We start from the raw sequence: 18,892 nt of genomic DNA on the forward strand, positions 1-18,892 counted from the left end.
TCTTCATGCCCCTGGATATCACAAAGTAGATCTGATCATATAAAAAGGAGCAAACGTATTCAGCATCCTTGCTACACCCAATGTTTAGAAGTACATAGAAGTACTCATTCCATTTGATAATCTATGACCGGGGAATGAGAGCCACTGCTTTAATAGGAGTAGAGACTGGTTTTCGTGATTAACCAAGATCCTCTTTTCATTTTCATTATTTACTAATGCTGCCAGGATCTGAGCACAGCCAGATTTGGAAAGACTTGGTATAGACTCTTTGATCTTTATATTCCAAAAACTCTGTATCGATCATGGGGCCTAAAGGTTAACACAAAATCCTGTGTTGAGTGGGGTTATGAGATTAATTGTGGATAGTGGCAAACACAATAAAAGTTCAAACTTCATAAAATTAAAGAAAAAATCCTACCACAACTCATGGGAGATTTTAACATATAGGTCGATTGGGAAAATCAGCTTGGTAATGGATCTTGAGAGTGAGTTTGTGAGTGCCAAAAGGCTGATATATACTTGTGCGTCAAATGTTCGCCGTAGGTACGGCGTAGCGGCGCACCCTATGCTGTACTCTACGCAAACCCTATGCCGTAGCCTAACACGCACCTCTCCCAAAATGTAACTACGCGTCGCGGCGATGCAGACCGCAACAACTGTGATTGGTCTACTTGGTAGCATCGCATTTCCTCCTACGCTGCAATAACTTCCCATTGGGCGACTGAAGGGCAGGTAAGGAATTCTGGCTGCAATGCTTTCCATAAAGCTTTACAGACCTCCGAAATTATAGAGAACCCTGTGCTTGATGCCACTTTGTATCTAGCTGCTACAGCCTGTTGACTTCCACCTGAAGCTAAAACTCGAATGGTGATTGCCAGTCTTTGAGTAAACTGTGTGTACACTGATGCGATATTAATGGTTGGAGGCGATGAACCAAATCGTCAAATCTACCAGCAGACATCCAAAAATATTTGAAATGCATTTCCTCGTCCTTGTCTCTCAGTGGCCGGACAAGCACAGAAAATTCACCCTCCTTCAGTTTCAGTCGCCACTGTTTGAAGTTTGAGTTTCTTTGTGTTGAATTTCAACACGAAGAAACTCAACACAGTGGCATAGAAACCTCACTGCCAACTAGCGTTTTGGCGGTGAATTGCAGCACAACGCAGACACACCAATGCACAAGTATAAATGCTCACAACAGCGTCGCTCACTTGCGTAGGCTATGACATAAGCTAGTATGCACAAGTATAAATCAGCCTTAAGAGATGGCTTTTTAGAGCAGTTTGTCATTGAGCCTACTATGAGCTATACTGGATTGGGTGTTATCTAATGAACCAGAGGTGATTAGGGAGCTTAAGGTGAAAGAACCCTAAGGAACCAGTGATCACAATATGATTGAGTTCAACTTGCAATTTGATAAGGAGAAAGTAAAGTCTGGTGTAGCAGTATTTCAGTGGAGTAAGGGAAATTACAGCGGTATGAGAGAGGAAAGTAAATTGGAAGGAGATGCTGGCAGGGGTGTCAGCAGAGCAGCAATGGCGTGCGGTTCTGGGTAAAATGAGGAAGGTGCATTTATCAAAAATGAAGAAGTATTCAAATGGTAAAATAGTACAACCATGGCTGACAAGGGAAGTCAAAGCTAATGTAAAAACAAAAGAAAGAGCATACATCAAAGCAAAAATTAGTGGGAAGATAGAGGATTGGGAAGTTTTTAAAAACTACAGAGAGCAACTAAAAAAATCATTAGAAAAGAAAAGATGAAATATGAAAGCAAGCTAACAAATAATATCAAAGTGGATAGTAAAGTTTTTTCAAGTGTATTAAAAATAAAAGAGAAATGAGAGTGGATATAGGACAGCTAGAAAACGATGCAGGAGAAATAATAACGAGGGACAAGGAGATGGCTGATGAACTAAATGAGTATTTTGCATCAGTCTTCACTGTGAAAGACACTAACAGTATGCCTGATGTTATAGTGTGTGAAGAAAAGAAGTGGGTGCAGTTACTATTACAAGAGAGGACGTGCTCAAAAAGCTGAAAGACCTAAAGGTACATAAGCCAACCAGACCAGATGAACTGAAAGAGGTAGAGTTAGAGATTATGGTGGCATTAGAAATGATCTTTCAAAAATCATTGGACTCTGGCATGGTGCCATAGGACTGGAAAATTTTAAATGTTACTCCACTCTTTAAGAAAGGAGAAAGGCAGCAGAAAGAAAATTGTAGACTAGTTAGCCTGACCTCCATGGTTGGGAAGATGTTAAAGTCGATTGTTAAGGATGAGGTGATGGAGTACTTGGTGACACAGGACAAGGTAGTACAAAGTCAGCATGGTTTCCTTCAGGAAAAATCCTGCCTGACGATCTTGTTGGAATTCTTTGAGGAGATTACAAGTAGGATAGATAAAGGGGGTGCTGTGGATGTTGTATATTTGGACTTTCAGAAGGCCTTTGAGAAGGTGCCACACATGAGGCTGCTTACCAAGTTAAGAGCGCATGGTATTACAAGACAGTTACGAACATGGTTAGAGCATTGGCAGATTGGTGGAGGCAGCGAGTGGGAATAAAAGGATTCTTTTCTGATTGGCTGCCAGTGACTAGTGGTATTCCACAAGGGTCAGTGTTGGGACCACTTTTTATGCTATATGTAAATGATTTAGATGATGGAATAGATGGCTTTGTTGCTGAGATTGCAGATGATACAAAGATTGGTGGAGGGGCAAGTAGTGTTGAGGAAACAGGTAGGATGGAGAAGGACTTAGACAGATTAGGGGAATGGGCACGAAAATATCAAATGAAATACAATGTTGGAAAATGCATGGCCATGCACTTTGATAGCAGAAATAAATGTGTGGACTATTTTCTAAAAGGGGAGAAAATCCAAAGATCTGAGATGCAGAGGGACTTGGGAGTCCAAATGCAGAACACCCTAAAGGTTAACTTGCAGGTTGAGTCGATGGTGAGGAAGGCAAATGCAATGTTAGCATTCATTTCAGGAGGTCTAGAATACAAGAGTAAGGATGTGATGCTGAGGCTTTATAAGGCACTGGTGAGGCCTCACCTTGAGTATTGTGAATAGTCTTGGGCTCTTCAGCTTAGAAAAGATGTGCTGGAATTGGAGAGGGTCCAGAGGAGGTTCACAAGGATGATTCCAGGAAAGAAAGGGTTATCATATGAGGAACTTTTGATAGCTCTGGGTCTGTACTCGCTGGAGTTCAGAAGGATGAAGGGGGATCTCATTGAAACCTTTTGCATATTGAAAGGTCTAGACAGAGTAGATGTGGAAAAGATACTTCCCATGGTGGGAGAGTCTAGGACAAGAAGGCACAGCCCCAGGATAGAGGGGCACCCTTTCAAAACAGAAATGCGGAGAAATTTATTTAGCCAAAGGCAGTGAATTTGTGGAATTTGTTGCCACATAGAGCTGTAGAGGCCAGGTTGTTGGGTGTATTTAAGGCAGAGATTGTTAGGCTCTTGATTGGACATGGCTGCAAAAGTTACAGGGAGAAGGCTGGGAACTGGAGCTGAGGAGGAGGAAAAATAGGATCAGACATGATTGAATGGTGGAGCAGGCTTGATGGGCCAGATGGCCTAATTCTGCTCCTATGTCTTATGGTCTAATGCTGTCTGTATAGGTTGTAAGCCAGTGGTTACCAAAGTGGGAAGTATTCCCTCCAGGAATAGCAAGAGTTTCTAAGAAGGCAATAAAGATAAGGGGGGCAGTTGGATGCACTTAGCTGCAAGGGGGGCAACTGAGGGATTACAGGCTTAACTTAAGAAATGTATTACTTTGAACCAATTAAACATGCACACAACGATTCCACTCAACATCGGGGCGTGGCAGGAATTTTTCCTTTGGAGATATTGGACTAAATTGAGCCATGGTGACATTGTGATGGCGTAACCAGCAGCACGTAGTGGGAAAATTATCGATTGACCAAGGTTGTGTGCAGCAGAAGCTGGATTGCTTGCTGTTACCATAACCAGGGAAGTTGGTGAGGTTATGGAATGGTATGCGGACAGGAGGGAGAGACACAATATCAGAGTGAACATAGGGAAGGGTAGTAGTCACATACTAATGTTTTTTTTGTCATTAAAGAACTTATTGGAAAAGGACAGGATTGCAGAGAAGATTGAACAGTTATAGGCCCTGGAGTTGAGGGGCTATGATGGTTTGTGTGCTTCATAGAACATTTCAATGCTTAATTGCTAAATCTGGAAAGCCCGATACAATTGGAGGAGAACTGAGTCTGCCAGCAGTAAGGGAGGTGCTGAGTACGGTTTTGTATAAGACACCAGATCAGTTAATTGAAGTGATTTCACTCAGTGGCAACTCTGTTCAAATACATAAAGATGAAATATCTGAGAATGTGGAAGACACATTGTGCAATATATTTAGGACAACAGAATTTGTTCTACAATTGGATAAGTTAACTTTGGCAGGCAACGGATCTTTGCTTCTTGGTTATGTTCACTTCATAAAAGATAAAAGCCTCCCTGAGTTGGAAGAAAAAAAAGAATATCAGATGATGATCTTCAAGTATACTGTGTCCACCTGGGTGAGGCTCATAAAGACAGGTCAGAGAGATTCAGGATCTTACAATCTTCTCTTGATCTAAATTCCAGATTGGGTAATAAATCTATTCCTGAACACTTGTAATGAGGTATTAATAGGAAGGGTGGAGGAAGAACTGATCTCGCTACAAAATGATTCAGCTGATGCCAAGATTCAAAAAATTGAAGACTTTTGGTTGCCGAAAGAAATCTCCGAGCATTATTCTGTACTGTAGAAAAAGGTCAAGATGTTCTTAGTTGACGTTCCAACATCATATTTAGTGCAGGGCGGTTTCAGTGCAGTCACGTAAATGATCTCTTAAGCTAACAGAAATATCTCTTGAAAACAGTTCATCATGTTTGTGAAGTATTGTGTAATTCCGAAAGTTAAATAAGGATTATGACTAATGTATTTGAAGACAAACAGCTAGAGTTTGTATCTATTGGTATAAATTCAGCATATTAGCTGTACTACTGTGCGAAAGTGTACTTGTAATGTGTTGCTTCCCAAGTATGAAAGGTAAGACAATTATCTCGGGAAAGTAAAATGATCTTCCACTGTTACTTTATTTTCCTGTTTCATGTGTTTTTTGTCAATGTCCAGTTGACCGACAAATTTTTACCACCCATTCCCTATGTTCAAAGTATTTAGCAGGTCCAGCAGCTTCTGTAGAAAGAGAAATAAAACTAATGTTTCACTCTGAGACTCTTGTCAGAACTGGGAGAGAAAGCTCTATGTTATATATAGCCTTTCCCTAATAGAGAGGAAAAAAGAAACTGCAAATACTGGAATCTGGAGCAACACACAAAAAGCTGGAGGGATTCAATGTGTCAGGCAACATCTATGGAGAGACAGTCAATGTATCAGCTTGAGACCATTGATCTGGATGTCATAATAAAGACCGCCTTCCTTCATTCATGGGATTTGAAGCCTGCTGGTGATGGTGGTGTTGTAGTCTGTCCAGAATTGCCTCTAAACTAAGCAGGCAGTCCAAGAGTCAATCCATGTATGTGTGGTCTCCAGCCCATGTTCTCTAATATTCTACCCTGTAAAATATTCATTCTTGTGTACAATTCTTTCTGTGGCCTAACACACACAAAATGCTGGAGGAACTCAGCATGTCAAGCGTCGTCTGTGGAGAGAAGTGAACAATTGACATTTTGAGCCGAGACTGTCCGAGATCCTTTTATGATCTAGCCCCTTTCTACACCTGCTACGTTTTCCAGACCTTCATTGCTCCAAGATCACTACATCCAGTCAAGATGAAAGGCCTCAACTCAAAAAGTTGACTCCATTTCCATCCATAGCTGCTGCCTGATCCACTGAGTTCCTCCAGGATTTTGTGTGCTGCTCAAAGAGAGAAAATACCTTATCCTCAGGAGGTGGAGAAGCGATGAGCAGAATCAAGAAAATCGTTCTGATAAAATGGGACCAGATGAGTTAATGGTGCAGTTAGAATCAGATTAGGCCTAGCTGAGTATTTTTAGTATTAACATTCGGAATGTTTCTGTGAGAGAAATCTCCTGGACCTGATGGAATGCACCCTCGGGTTCTTAAGGAAGTAGCTGGATAAATTGCAGAGGCATTAATGATGACCTTCCAAGAATCGATAGATTCTGACATTGTACCGGAAAACGGGAAAGTTGCAAATGTTACTCTGCTATTTAAGGAGGGTAGGAGGAAGCAGAAAGGATACTATAGACCTGTTAGCCTGACGCCAGTGGTTGGGAAGTTGTTGGAATGATTGTGAAGGATGAGATTACGGAAAACCTGGAGGCACGTGACAAGATAGGCCAAAGCCAGCATGGTTTCCTGAAAGGAAAATCCTGCCTGACAAACCTACTGCAATTCTTTGAGGAAATTGCAGGCAGGGTAGACAAAGGAGATGCAGTAGACGTGGTGTACTTGGATTTTCAGAAGGCCTTTGACAATGAGGCTGCTTAACAAGATAAGAGCCCATGGAATTACAGGGAAGTTACTAGCGTGGGTGGAGCATTGGCTGGTCAGCAGAAAACAGAGAGTGGGAATAAAAGGATCCTATTCTGGCTGGCTGCCAGTTGCCAGTGGAGTTCCACAGGGGTCTGTTGGGACCGCTGCTTTTTACGATGTATGTCAATGATTTGGACTACGGTATTAATGGATTTGTGGCTAAATTTGCCGATGATACAAAGATAGGTGGAGGAGTGGGTAGTGTTGAGGAAACAAGAACCTACAGAGAGACTTGGATAGTTTAGGGGAATGGGCAAAGAAGTGGCAAATGAAATACAATGTTGGAAATGTATGGTCATGCACTTTGGTGGAAGAAATAGACAGATAGACTGTTATTTAGATGGGGAGAGAATTCAAAATGCAGAGATGCAAAGGGACTTGGGAATCCTTGTGCAAGATACCCAAAAGGTTAACCTCCAGGTTGGGTCGGTTGTGAAGAAGGCGAATGCAATGTTGTCATTCATTTCTAGAGGTATAGAATATAAGAGCAGGGATGTGATGTTGAGGCTCTATAAGGCACTCGTGAGACTACACTTGGAGTATTGTGTACAGTTTTGTGCTCCTTATTTTAGTAAAGATATACTGACATTGGAGAGGGTTCAGAGGTGATTCACGAGAATGATTCCAGGAATGAAAGGGTTACGCATGAGGAACGTCTGGCAGCTCTTGGGCTGTATTCCCTGGAGTTCAGGAGAATGAGGGGGGATCTCCTAGAAACATTCCAAATGTTAAAAGGTCTGAACAGATCATATATGGCAAAGTTATTCCCCAGGGTAGGGGAGTCTAGAACAAGAGGGCACGACTTCAGAATTGAAGGACGTCCATTTAGAACTGAGATGCGGAGAAATTACTTTAGTTGAAGGTGGTAAATCTGTGGAATTTGTTGCCACAAGTGGCTGTGGAGGCCAAATCATTGGGTGTATTTAAGACAGAGATAGGTTCTTGATTAGCCAGGGCATCAAAGGGTATGGAGTGAGGGCAGGAAAGTGGGGATGACTGGAAGAATTGAATCAGCCCACGATTGAATGGCAGAGCAGGCTCGATGGGCCGAATGGCCTACTTCTGCTCCTATATCTTATGGTCTTATAGTATTTTTGTACTTTTTCTTATTCAATGATATACCTGCTGTGATTAACAATATAGGTAACATAAAAGTTCCTCTTTTTTTCGTAAATGTTATTAAGGAACCTCCCACGACTGGAGACTTCGCTGTGATGCTGTGGACATGTACTATACCTTGTTTGGCCTCAGCCGACCTTCATGCCTTCCTCTACCGGAACTGGGCCTTGTTCTGAACTTGAAGGAAAAGAAGACTGTGCTGAATCCTATTATTATTCCAGAGACAGGAGCAAGTGGCCAAGAAACTCTGGGCGGTGCAAGCATGCATGGATTAATACCTGGCTTCCAGATTAATGTAAGGAAACTGTGTATTTTCTATCTTTTCATATCTGTGATGAGAAATGCTGCAAAAAAACACCTTTCTTCATTTAGAGCAGGGGTTCCCAACCTGGAGTTCGTGGACCCCCCCAGTTAATGGTAAGGCTCCTCCAGAGGCATGTCCTGGGTGATGATGGTCCTCAGTGATGGATGCTGTTTTTTTAAGGCACCGCCTTTTAAAGATGTTCTTGATGCTGGGCAGTCCAGTGCCCATGATGGAGCCGGTTGTGTTTACTCAGCTTTTTCCAATCCTGTGCAGTGGCTCCTCCATAAGATATGGTGATGCAACCCAATATCCCTCCCATCCTACCAACACATTAACAATTTTGGTGTTAGTTGACCCAGCCTGAACATCTGGATTTCTTGTTAGGTCCTTCTAAAATCAGTTCTCTTTTGTTTAAATATCATAAGACATAGGAGCTGAATTAGGCTATTCGACCCACTGAGTTGCAACTCTATTCCATCATGACTGATTTATTATCCCTCTTAACCCCATTCTCCTGTCTTCTCCCTGTAACCTTTGAATCCATTACTAATTAAGGATCTATCAACCTTTGCTTTAAATATGCCCAGTGACTTAGCCTCCACGGTCTTCTGTGGCTATGTGTTCCACAGATTCACCACCCTGTGGCTAAAGAAATCTCTCCTCATCTCTGTTTTACATTATTAGTTATTTTTTGTCTATATGTATTGGATGTTAATTGAATGAAACATTCTGTCTCTGAGCTTTGTGCCATTCTAAATGAATCACCCTACTATACCCAGTTTTTTCTTTCCACTTTAAGGGTGGAGGAACAACACCTGATATTCCATCTAGATAGCCTTAAACCTGATGGCATGAACATCGATTTCTCCTTCCAGTAATTTTTTTCCCCCTTTTTTTCTGTCTTTTCCCCTCCTCTTTCATCTTCTATTTCCCACTCTGGCCACTTACCTCTTCTCACCTTCACATCAGATTCCTTCCAATCCCAGCCCTTTACCCTTCCCACCCACCTAGCTTCACCCACCACCTTCCTGCTAGTCCTGCTTCCCCTCCACCCAGTTTTTTATTCTGGTGTCTTTCCCTTTCCTTTCCAGTTCTGAAGAAGGGTCTTGGTCCAGAACATCGACTGTTCATTCATTTCCATAGATGCTGCTTGACCTGCTGAGTTCCTCCAGTATTTTGTATATGTTGCTCTGGATTTCCAGTACCTGCAGAATCTCTGGTGTTTTTCTCTTGATTACCTGTTTTCCCCCTTTCAGTTGCTAACAATTCTCTGATGTATTTTGTTACAGGGAAAAATAATTTTTTTTTCTTCAGCATTTGAATTTTTTTTCTGAATATCTGCTTTTCCTTTGATTTAATTCATTGCAGTTTTGAACTGTGTTGGATTAGTTACAAGACCAAAGATTATTTTTCCATGTTTGTTTGCTTTATGAAATTTGGCACACTTCAGTACAGCCACAAAGGTTTCCCATCTGTAGGCTTGGTTCTGGTAAACTCTGCAGTTCCAGCCAGTTTTAGATTTATGTTTTATTTTGAATCGTCTGGAACTTCTCCAGTGACCATTATCCTTAAATCCTCTTTGCTGCCTTTAATCTTTGCATAGATCATTGCACATTTTTTTCCTCCCAATCTTCGTGTTATCTTGAAAGCTCCTTGTAGTTCCTAGTTAAAAGTGCACAGTACGGTGTCACCATACACCAAATAGTCCTGTCTGGGTTTATTAATGTGTAATCAGCAAAGGGGCATTATACACCAAGTGTATCTTCATGTTCTTCTACACACCACTGTTGTAACGCGAGGTTATTCAAGCTACTATCACCTTCCTCTCAGCTTCAACCAGCCAGTCTGGCCATTCACCTCTATCATTAACAAGGCATTTTCACCCTGTAGTTCAATGGATGCTTGTGTTTTTTTTAACACCATTTTCTGTAAACTCTAGAGACTTGTGTGTGAAAATCCCAGCAGATGAGCAGTTTCTGAGATATTCAAATCACCCTGTCATTCCACCATCAATATCACTTCGATCGCTTTTTTCTCCCCACTCTGATTTTTGGTCTGAACAACAACTGAATCTCTTAACCATGTCTGAATGCTTTTATGCATCATTTGCTGCCACATGATCAGCTGATTGAATATTTACAGTGAGAGAGCAGGTGTACAGATGTACCCAATAAAGTAGTCAGACTTCTGATATTCTTGTGAAAAGGCAGGTTGCCCCTCAACCTGCCCTAACTGGGAAGCAATTTTATAGGCAGTGAATGCTCCAGCCAGTTGATCAGCATGGGTCTTTGGTACTTGGCCAGGTACCCCACCTGGTGCTGAATGTTTTCCATGGATGCTTCCCTCCTGTAGGGTGCTCTCACGTCAGCTTCAGAGACTGAAATGACAAGGTCATCGGGGGCTGTGGCCTGAAGGTTCCTCAATGTTTTGACTGTCAAAGTGAACATAGAAGGCATTGGGGTCATCTGGAAGTGAAGCCCTGTTGTCACCTATGTTGCTTGATTTCACTTTGTAGGAGGATATAGCAATCAAGTCCTGCCACAGCTGTCGAGCATCCTTCATTGATTCAAGTTTAGAAAGGAATTGCCACTTTGCCCATGAGATGGCTTTCCAGAGATTATGCCTGGCCCTCTTGTAACTGTCTTGGTCACCTGATTTGAATGCCTCTGATCTGGCTGTCAGCAGGTTCCGCATCACATGGTTCATCCAGGGCTTCAGGTTGGGAAAGTCTCTGAGTGATTTTGTCGGGAGACACCCATCTATGACTGTCTTTATAACGTCTGTGACAACCACTCAATATTCATTCAGATCCATAGATGAGTCCTTGAACACAGCCCAGGCCACTGACTCGAAGCAATCCAATAGCCATCCCTCTGCCTCCTGCAACCACCTCTTTATTGTCCTAATCTCTGGAGCCTTGCTCTTTAGCCTCTGCCTGTTTGCAGGTAGGAGAAGGACAGCCAAGTGATAAGATTTCCCGAAATATGGTCTGGGCATGGAACGGTAGGTATTCCTTATCTTAGTATAGCAGTGGTCTAGTGTGTTGGGATTTCTGATCCTACAAGTTATATGCTGATTGTATATGAGGAGGGATTTCTTCAAACAAGCCTGATTGAAATCCCCAACAATGATATAAAATGCCTCAGTGTAGACTGTTTCTTGTTTGGTGACGACATCATTCGTATCTCAAACGCTTGATTGTAATTGTCCACTGGTGGAATGTAAACTGCAGTCAGGATCACAAAGGAGAACTTTCCTTGTAAGTGGAGTGCTCAGTATTTGATTGTTAGAATTCCAGGCCAGGGGAACATGAGTACAACAAAACTGCCACGTTGGAGCACCACAGGGAGTTTATGCTGAACCTCGCACCTCCACCTTTTGCCTTTTCTGAATCACCAGTTCAGTCTGTCCTGTATATTGAGAAGACTTCAGGTCTGATCGCCATAGCTGGCATACTCTGAGTAAGCCACATCTTGGTAAAGCACAGAATACAACAAATCCTCAGTTCCCTACAATACAGCAGCCTTGCCCTTAAGTCTCCAATTTTGTTCTTCAGTGAACAGTGTAAAGAAAATGTTTGTCCCAAATGGCTGACTCCTGCTCCTGAGATTATCTTCCCTTTTCCCCAGTAAAATCAAGTGGCCTCTGCAGATGATGTTAATTCTGGGTATGAAGAGTGTTTGGTGGCTTTAGGCCTGTGCTTGCTGGAGTTTAGAAGAATTGGGGGGCGGGGGGGTTGCATTGAAATCTATCGAATATTGAAAGGCTGAGGGTCTGGGACCAGAGGGCACAGATTCAGAGTAGAGAGACATCCCTCATCCCTCTTAGAACAGAGATGAAGAGGAATTTCTTTATCCAGAGGGTAGTGAATCTGTGCAATTCACTGCTACAAACTGCCGTGGAGGCCAAGTCATTGAGTAAATTCAAAGCGGGAGTTAATAAGTTCTTGATTTGTCAGGAGGGCAAAGGTTACAGGGAGAAGTCAGGAGAATGGGGTTGAGAAGGATTATAAATCAGCCATATCGGAATGGCGGAGCAGACTTGCTGGGCTGAATAGCCTGTTTATCTTCCTATGTCTTATGGTCTTAATTTACTTGGAATATTGTATGTTTCAGTAAGATCTCCGATTCTTAATTCCATTGAGTATATCACAAGATTATTGTTCCTGGATTGCCACTCAGTTTTTTTATGTGCTGGAAAAGAAGTACTTTTTTAAAAATTCAGAAAATACTAGTGCAACACACACAAAATAAGGTGGAATCATAACAGGGTTGTCATGATGGAAAAAATTTTAATTTACCTTGATTGGCATCTCCCTAGAGCAAGGGGTTTAGATGGAGTGGAGTTTGTTAGGTGTGTTCAGGAAGGCTTCCTGACACAATATGTCGATAAGCCTAAGAGGAGAGCCTGTACTTGATCTGGTATCGGGAAATGAACCTGGTCAGGTATCAGGTCTCTCAGTGGGAGAGCATTTTGGAGATGGTGATTACAATTCTATCTCCTTTACCATAGCATTGGAGAGAGATAGACAACAGGAACAGACAAGTTAGAAAAGCATTTAATTGGAGTAAGGGGAAGTATGAAGCTATCAGGCAGGAACTTGGAAGCATAAGTTGGGAACAGATGTTTTCAGGGAAATGTACGGCAGAAATGTAGCAAATGTTCAAGGGATATTTGCATGGCGTTCTGCACAGGTACATTCCAATGAGACAGAAAGGATGATAGAGTACAGGAACCATGGTGTACAAAGGCTCTTGGAAATCTAGTCAAGAAGAAAAGAAAAGTTTACAAAAGGTTCAAAAAACTAGGTAATGATAGAGATCTAGAAAATTGTAAGGCTAGCAGGAAGGAGCTTAAGAATGAAATTAGGAGCCAAAAGGGGCCATGAGAAGGCCTTGGCGGACAGGATTAAGGAAAACCCCAAGGCATTCTACAAGTATTTGAAGAGCAAGAGGATAAGACGTGAGAGAATAGGACCAATCAAGTGTGACAGTAGAAAAGTGTGTTTGGAACTGGAGGAAATAGCGGAGGTACTTAATGAATACTTAGCTTCAGTATTCACTACAGAAAAGGGCCTTGGCGATTGTAGGGATGACTTACAGTGGACTGAAAAGCTTGAGCATGTAGACATTAAGAGGGAGGATGTACTGGAGCTTTTGGAAAGCATCAAGTTGGATAAGTTACCGGGACCAGACGAGATGTACCTCAGGCCACTGTGGGACATGAGGGAGGAGATTACTGAGCCTCTGGCAATGATCTTTGCATTATCATTAGGGACAGAAGAGGTTCCGGAGGATTGGAGGGTTGCAGATGTTGTTCCCTTATTCAAGAAAGGGAGTAGAGATAGCCCAGGAAATTATAGACCAGTGAGTCCAGTTGGTGGAGAAGATCCTGAGAGGCAGGATTTATGAACATTTGGAGAGGCATAATATGATTAGGAATAGTCAGCATGGATTTGTCAAAGGCAGGTGGTGCCTTACGAGCCTGATTGAATTTTTGATTTGAATTTATGATAAACACATTGATGAAGGTAGAGCAGTAGATGTAGTGTACATGGATTTCAGCAAGGCATTTGACAAGGTACCCCATGCAAGGCTTACTGAGAAAGTAAGGAGGCATGGGATCCAAGGGGAGCTTGCTTTGTGGATCCAGAACTGGCTTGCCAACAGAAGGCAAAGAGTGGTTGTAGACAGGTCATATTCTGCCTGAAGGTTGGTGACCAGTGGTGTGCCTCAGGGATCTGTTCTGCGACCCTTACTGTTCATGATTTTTATAAATGACCTGGATGAGGAAGTGAAGGGATGGGTTAGTAAATTTGCTGATGACACAAAGGTTGGGGGTGTTGTGGATAGTGTGGAGGGCTGTCAGAGGTTACAGCGGGTTATTGACAGGATGCAAAACTGGGCTGAGAAGTGGCAGATGGAGTTCAACCCAAATAAGTGTGAAGTGGTTCATTTTGGTAGGTCAAACATCATAGCAGAATATATTATTAATGATCAGACTCTTGGCAGTGTGGAGGATCAGAGGGATCTTGGGGTCTGAGTCCACAGGACACTCAAAGCCGCTGCACAGGTTGACTGTGTGGTTAAGAAGGCATACGGTGCATTGACCTTCAGCAACCGTGGGATTGAGTTCAAGAGCTGAGAGGTAATGTTGCAGCTATATAGGACCCTGGTCAGACCCCACTTAGAGTACTGTGCTCAGTTCTGGTCGCCTCACTACAGAAAGGATGTGGAAACCATAGAAAGGGTGCAGAGGAGATTTACAAGGATGTTGCCTGGATTGGGGAGTATGCCTTATGAGAATAGGTTGAGTGAACTTGGCCTTTTCTCCTTGGAGCGACTGAGGATGAGAGGTGACTTGATAGAGGTGTATAGATGATGAGGGGCATTGATTGTGTAGATAGTCAGAGGCTTTTTCCCAGGGCTGAACTGGCTAACACGCAAGGGCACAGTTTTAAGGTGCTTGGGAGTAGGTACAGAGGAGATGTCAGGGGTAAGTTTTTTACACAGAGAATGGTGAATGCATGGATGGGCTGCAGGTGACGGTGGTGGAGGCGGATACAATAGGGTCTTTTAAGAGACTCCTGGATAGGTACATGGAGCTTAGGAAAATAGAGGGCTATGGGTAACCCTAGGTAATCTCTGAAGTAAGTACGTGTCCAGCACAGCATTATGGGCCGAAGGGCCTGTATTGTGCTGTAGGTTTTCTATGTTGTATGTTGTAAGATGCTGGAGGAACTTGGCAGGTCAGGCAGTGTCTGTACAGAGGAATAAAGAGTCAACACTTTGGCCCGCAGAAGTGGCTTGAACTGCTGAGATTTTCCAACATTTTTTGTTTCTATTTTATATTTCTAGTATGTGCATTTTCTTTTTGATTATCATGAAACAATTAAAATTGGTTGTTGTCATTCATGAAAGTTGTTTTCAAAATATTCTTCCTTTTGTTCTATTGCAAAATCAGAAAGCATGAGAAATGATTGGCAGGTTAGTCAGCAACTGCAAGAAAAGGAAGCCAATGTTTCAGCTCAGTGACCTTCTATTATGTTTCCAATGCAGTCTTTTTTTCCTTTTTATTTCTTTTTCTCTTGTTTGATTTCACTCCTCTTTATTGGTCTCGAATGTCAGGCTTTTCTCTCTGGAGCAATGGAAAATGACAGATGACTTAATGATAAGAAGCTTAGATAAGAGTGGACAGCCAGTGCCTTTATCCCAGGGCAAAAATGGCTAACATGAAGAGGCATAATTTTAAGGTGATTGGAGGAAAGTACAAGGGATGTCAGAGGTATTTTTTTCTGCACAGTGCACAACCGGGTGTAGTAGCAGAGGCAGATACATTAGAAGCATTTACAAGATACTTAGATGGGCAGAGGGATAAAGAAAAATGGACAGTTATGTGGAAGGGAAGCATAAGATTGGTCACAACATCACAGGCTGAAAGGCCTCTACTATGCTGGTACTGTTATATAGTCTATGTTCACTTGCCCTAGCTGGAATCAGGTCACACTTGCAGGAAATTGAAGGCGAGGAAGGATTACTAATTTAATTATAAAACACGTTGGGAGGTTGTGAAATGTTAAAAATACTTTCTTCTGAATACAGTCTGTTTATAAAACAGTAATGTGATGCAATCTGCTGGGTTTATCTGATTGTCAGTCTTCATTTTGAGGTAGCTCTCCAGTTTTGAATGGGAAGGCTGTGATTCAAGTTCTGCACCAATAACTGAGTACAGAACAGCATGGAATCTTTGGAAAAGTTCTGATGAAGGGTCTCGGTCTGAAACAGAACTGTGTACTCTTTGCCATAGATGCTGCCTGGCCTGCTTAGTTCCTCCAGCATTTTGTGTGTATTGCATGATACCTTGCTGTTTTCCTAAATTAATAGAAACCTTTTTTTTTGCAATTGTAACTAATGCTGTCTCATACCCAAATTTTTACCTTTTCTATTAAACCTTTAATGATTCTTTGGTGTTTTTACACTCTGTTTAATCTTCAGCCCTGCTCCCAATTTATGTTTGGTTAACCATGGCATTGGTCATTCCTTGTCAGAATATAACTATTCCAAATACTCTTCAGATCCTTTTCAGTGTCCGTCACTGTATTTCAATTGATTGATCAACTAATCTACATTGCCAACATTTTAGCTAGCTTTTCACCTGGTCACTTAATTGCCCTTATTTAAGTTTTAAATGTCAACCTTGAGCCCATACTGCTCTTATACAAACTAAATGTAAAATTTCTGTGAATTATGTTCATTTCTGCCTGGGTGTATTTTCGCCATGAGATCACTAATTAATCCTACCTCATTGCATTCTACCAGGCTTACTGATGAAGGATCTCAGCCAGAAATGTCATCTGTTTATTCCTCTCCATAGATGCTGCCTGAGCTGCTGAGTTCCTCCTGCATTGTGTGTGCTACTATAGTTTTGTTTCTGCTTGGCTCCGAACATGCCATTGTCAGAAACGGCATCTGAACTCTTCATTTAGCCTATCCCTGTGTGTAGTGCTACCACAAGAAAACAGCATTCATCAATAAAGACCCCCACTATACAGGCCAAGCTCTCTTCTTGATGAAGGGTCTCATCCTGAAACATCAACTGTTTACTCTTTTCCATAGGTGCTGCCTGATCTTCGGAGTTCCGCCAGCATCTTGTGTGTGTGTTTGGATTCCCAGCATCTGTTGATTTTCTCAACTTCATTCTCTCCTCTTGCTACTATTATCTGGCAGGAGATACAGAAGCCCTTGGTCCCACACCACCAGGTTCAGGAACAGTTATTACCCTTAAAACATCAGGCTCTTTCCACAACCTACATATTCACTTTCTGGGACTCTACAACTCTTGTTCTCAGTATTTTTTATTTGCATAATGTGTCTTCTTTTGCACATTGATGTCAGTCTTTAATTAAGTTTTAAAATATCCCTCCCCCTCCCTCCTTCTTCTATTCCCCACTCTGGCCTCTTGCCTCTTCTCACCTGTCTAATACCTCCCAATGAGTCTCCTCCTCCTTCCCTTTCTCCAGCATTTTGTGTGTGTTGCTTTAATTATGTATGTTTTTCATAGATTCTATTGTATTTCCTTATTTTGGCTGTGAATTCCTGCCAGAAATTGAATCCAGAGCTAGTACATTGTAATACATAAGTACTTTGATATTAAGTTTACTCTGAAAGTTGATTTGATGTTTCCAATTTGCATGTAGATTAACATCACCCATGATTATCACCCTACCTCTGACAAACTCTCACTAATTTTACTTTAGTCTCCATCTTACTGTGTGCATCAGAGCCAGTACACTAGTCCTATAAGTAGTTTCTTTCCTTTTCTAATTGTCATCTTCATCCAAACAACTTCAGGTTTCTTGAACTTACAGTAGGTCGTCCTTTTTAATGCACCAAGGCATCATTCTTTATTTTTCCTTTTGAAATACTTTATCTGTGAAGCATTTATAGAGATCTTGAATCAGAATCAGGTTTATTATCATTGACCTGTGTTGTGAAATTTGTTGTTTTGCAGCAACAGTATAGCGCAATGCATAAAATATATTATAATTTATAATAAAGGTGTATTTAAAAAATTAAATAAATAGTGCAAAAAAAAACCCCAAAAAATACTGAGGCAGTGCTCATGGGTTCAATGTCCATTCAGAAATCTGATGGCAGAGGGGAAGAAGCTGTTCCTAAAATACTGAGTGTGTGTCTTGTAGTTCCAGTGTCACCTCTTTGATTGTAGCGATGATTAGAGGGCATGTCCGGGGTGATGGGTCCTTAACGATGGATGCCTTCTTTTTCCGGCATTGCCTTTTGAAGGTGTCCTCGACGCTGGGGAGTCATGATGGAGTTAGCTGAGTTTACAACCCTTTGCAGATTTTTCCGATGCTGTGCTGTGCAGTGCAGTGCTGTGCTCCCTCCATTCCAGGTGGTGATGTGACCAGTTAGAATGCTTTCCACAGCACATTGCAGAAATTTGCTCATTTTTGGTGACATACTGAATCTCTTCTAATGAAATGTATCCACTGCCTTGCTACCTTCATGGTTGCATCAATCTTTGGGGCCAGGGATAGATCTTCAGAGATGTTGACACCAGGAGTCTTGAAACGGCTCAGCACCCTTTCTAATGCGGACCCCTTCATGAGGACTGGTGTTTCCTCCCACTGATTCCCCGTCCTGAAGTCAACGATCAATTCCCTGGTTTTACTGACTTCGAGTACAAGGTTGTAGTAATACCACTCAACCAGCTGATCTATCTCGCTATACACACCTCCTCATCACCATCTGAAATTCATTCAACAATAGTGTATCATTGGCAAATTGATAGATGACTTTTGAGCTGTGCCTAACCAGACAGTCGTGGGTGTAGAGTGTAGAACAGCAGGCTAAGCACACATCCTAGAGGTGTGCCTTTGTCGGTTGTCAACAAGGAGCTGTCAAACTGTGAAAGATGTATTATTATGAACATGCGTTCTTTCCCAGGAGGAAGAGCATCTTGCTAAGGACCCTGCATCCACTATACCTGGAGCGCAGAGTGTGAAGAGAAAAGCTGACACTCCACTTGGCTCTCCACTGGAACCTGGCCAAGTTCTGGAAAAAGATGAAGACAACAGCAAAGTTAAACTAAAAATCAAAGTAAGGAGGTTCTTCTGATTATCTGGAAATTAATTTTCTGAAATGCGAGCAATTCTTTACGATAATTATAACAGGAATAGATTGCTGAAAACATCTAGCCAGTTATCAGTATTTATGGGGAAAGAGAAAAGAGATATTTATGTTAGAAGCTGGTTATTAAAAGAGAACGTATTAAATAAGTACAATACAAGAAAAGATATTTAAAAATTAGATTGTCAAGCATTGAGTGGTAATAATGGAAGGCAGCAGCAATGATGATGCAACAACTATAGAAAAATAATGTGTTCAGAGAAGATGTGAGAATCTGC

General features: G+C 41.9%; 1 protein-coding gene across 2 annotated transcripts in view; it reads left to right on the plus strand.

Annotated features, from left to right (window-relative positions):
- Positions 1 to 18,892, plus strand: part of taf2 (TAF2 RNA polymerase II, TATA box binding protein (TBP)-associated factor) — a 130,487-nt gene that overhangs the window by 101,389 nt on the left and 10,206 nt on the right. For both annotated transcript variants that reach the window (XM_063067037.1, XM_063067046.1), the window contains exons 23-24: positions 7,727 to 7,956; positions 18,432 to 18,584. In XM_063067037.1, the coding sequence (XP_062923107.1) occupies positions 7,727 to 7,956; positions 18,432 to 18,584 (383 nt within the window). The remainder of the gene's footprint in view (positions 1 to 7,726; positions 7,957 to 18,431; positions 18,585 to 18,892) is intronic.

This window comes from Mobula hypostoma, chromosome 1 (assembly GCF_963921235.1).
Source record: "Mobula hypostoma chromosome 1, sMobHyp1.1, whole genome shotgun sequence".
NCBI classification, from domain to species: domain Eukaryota; kingdom Metazoa; phylum Chordata; class Chondrichthyes; order Myliobatiformes; family Myliobatidae; genus Mobula; species Mobula hypostoma.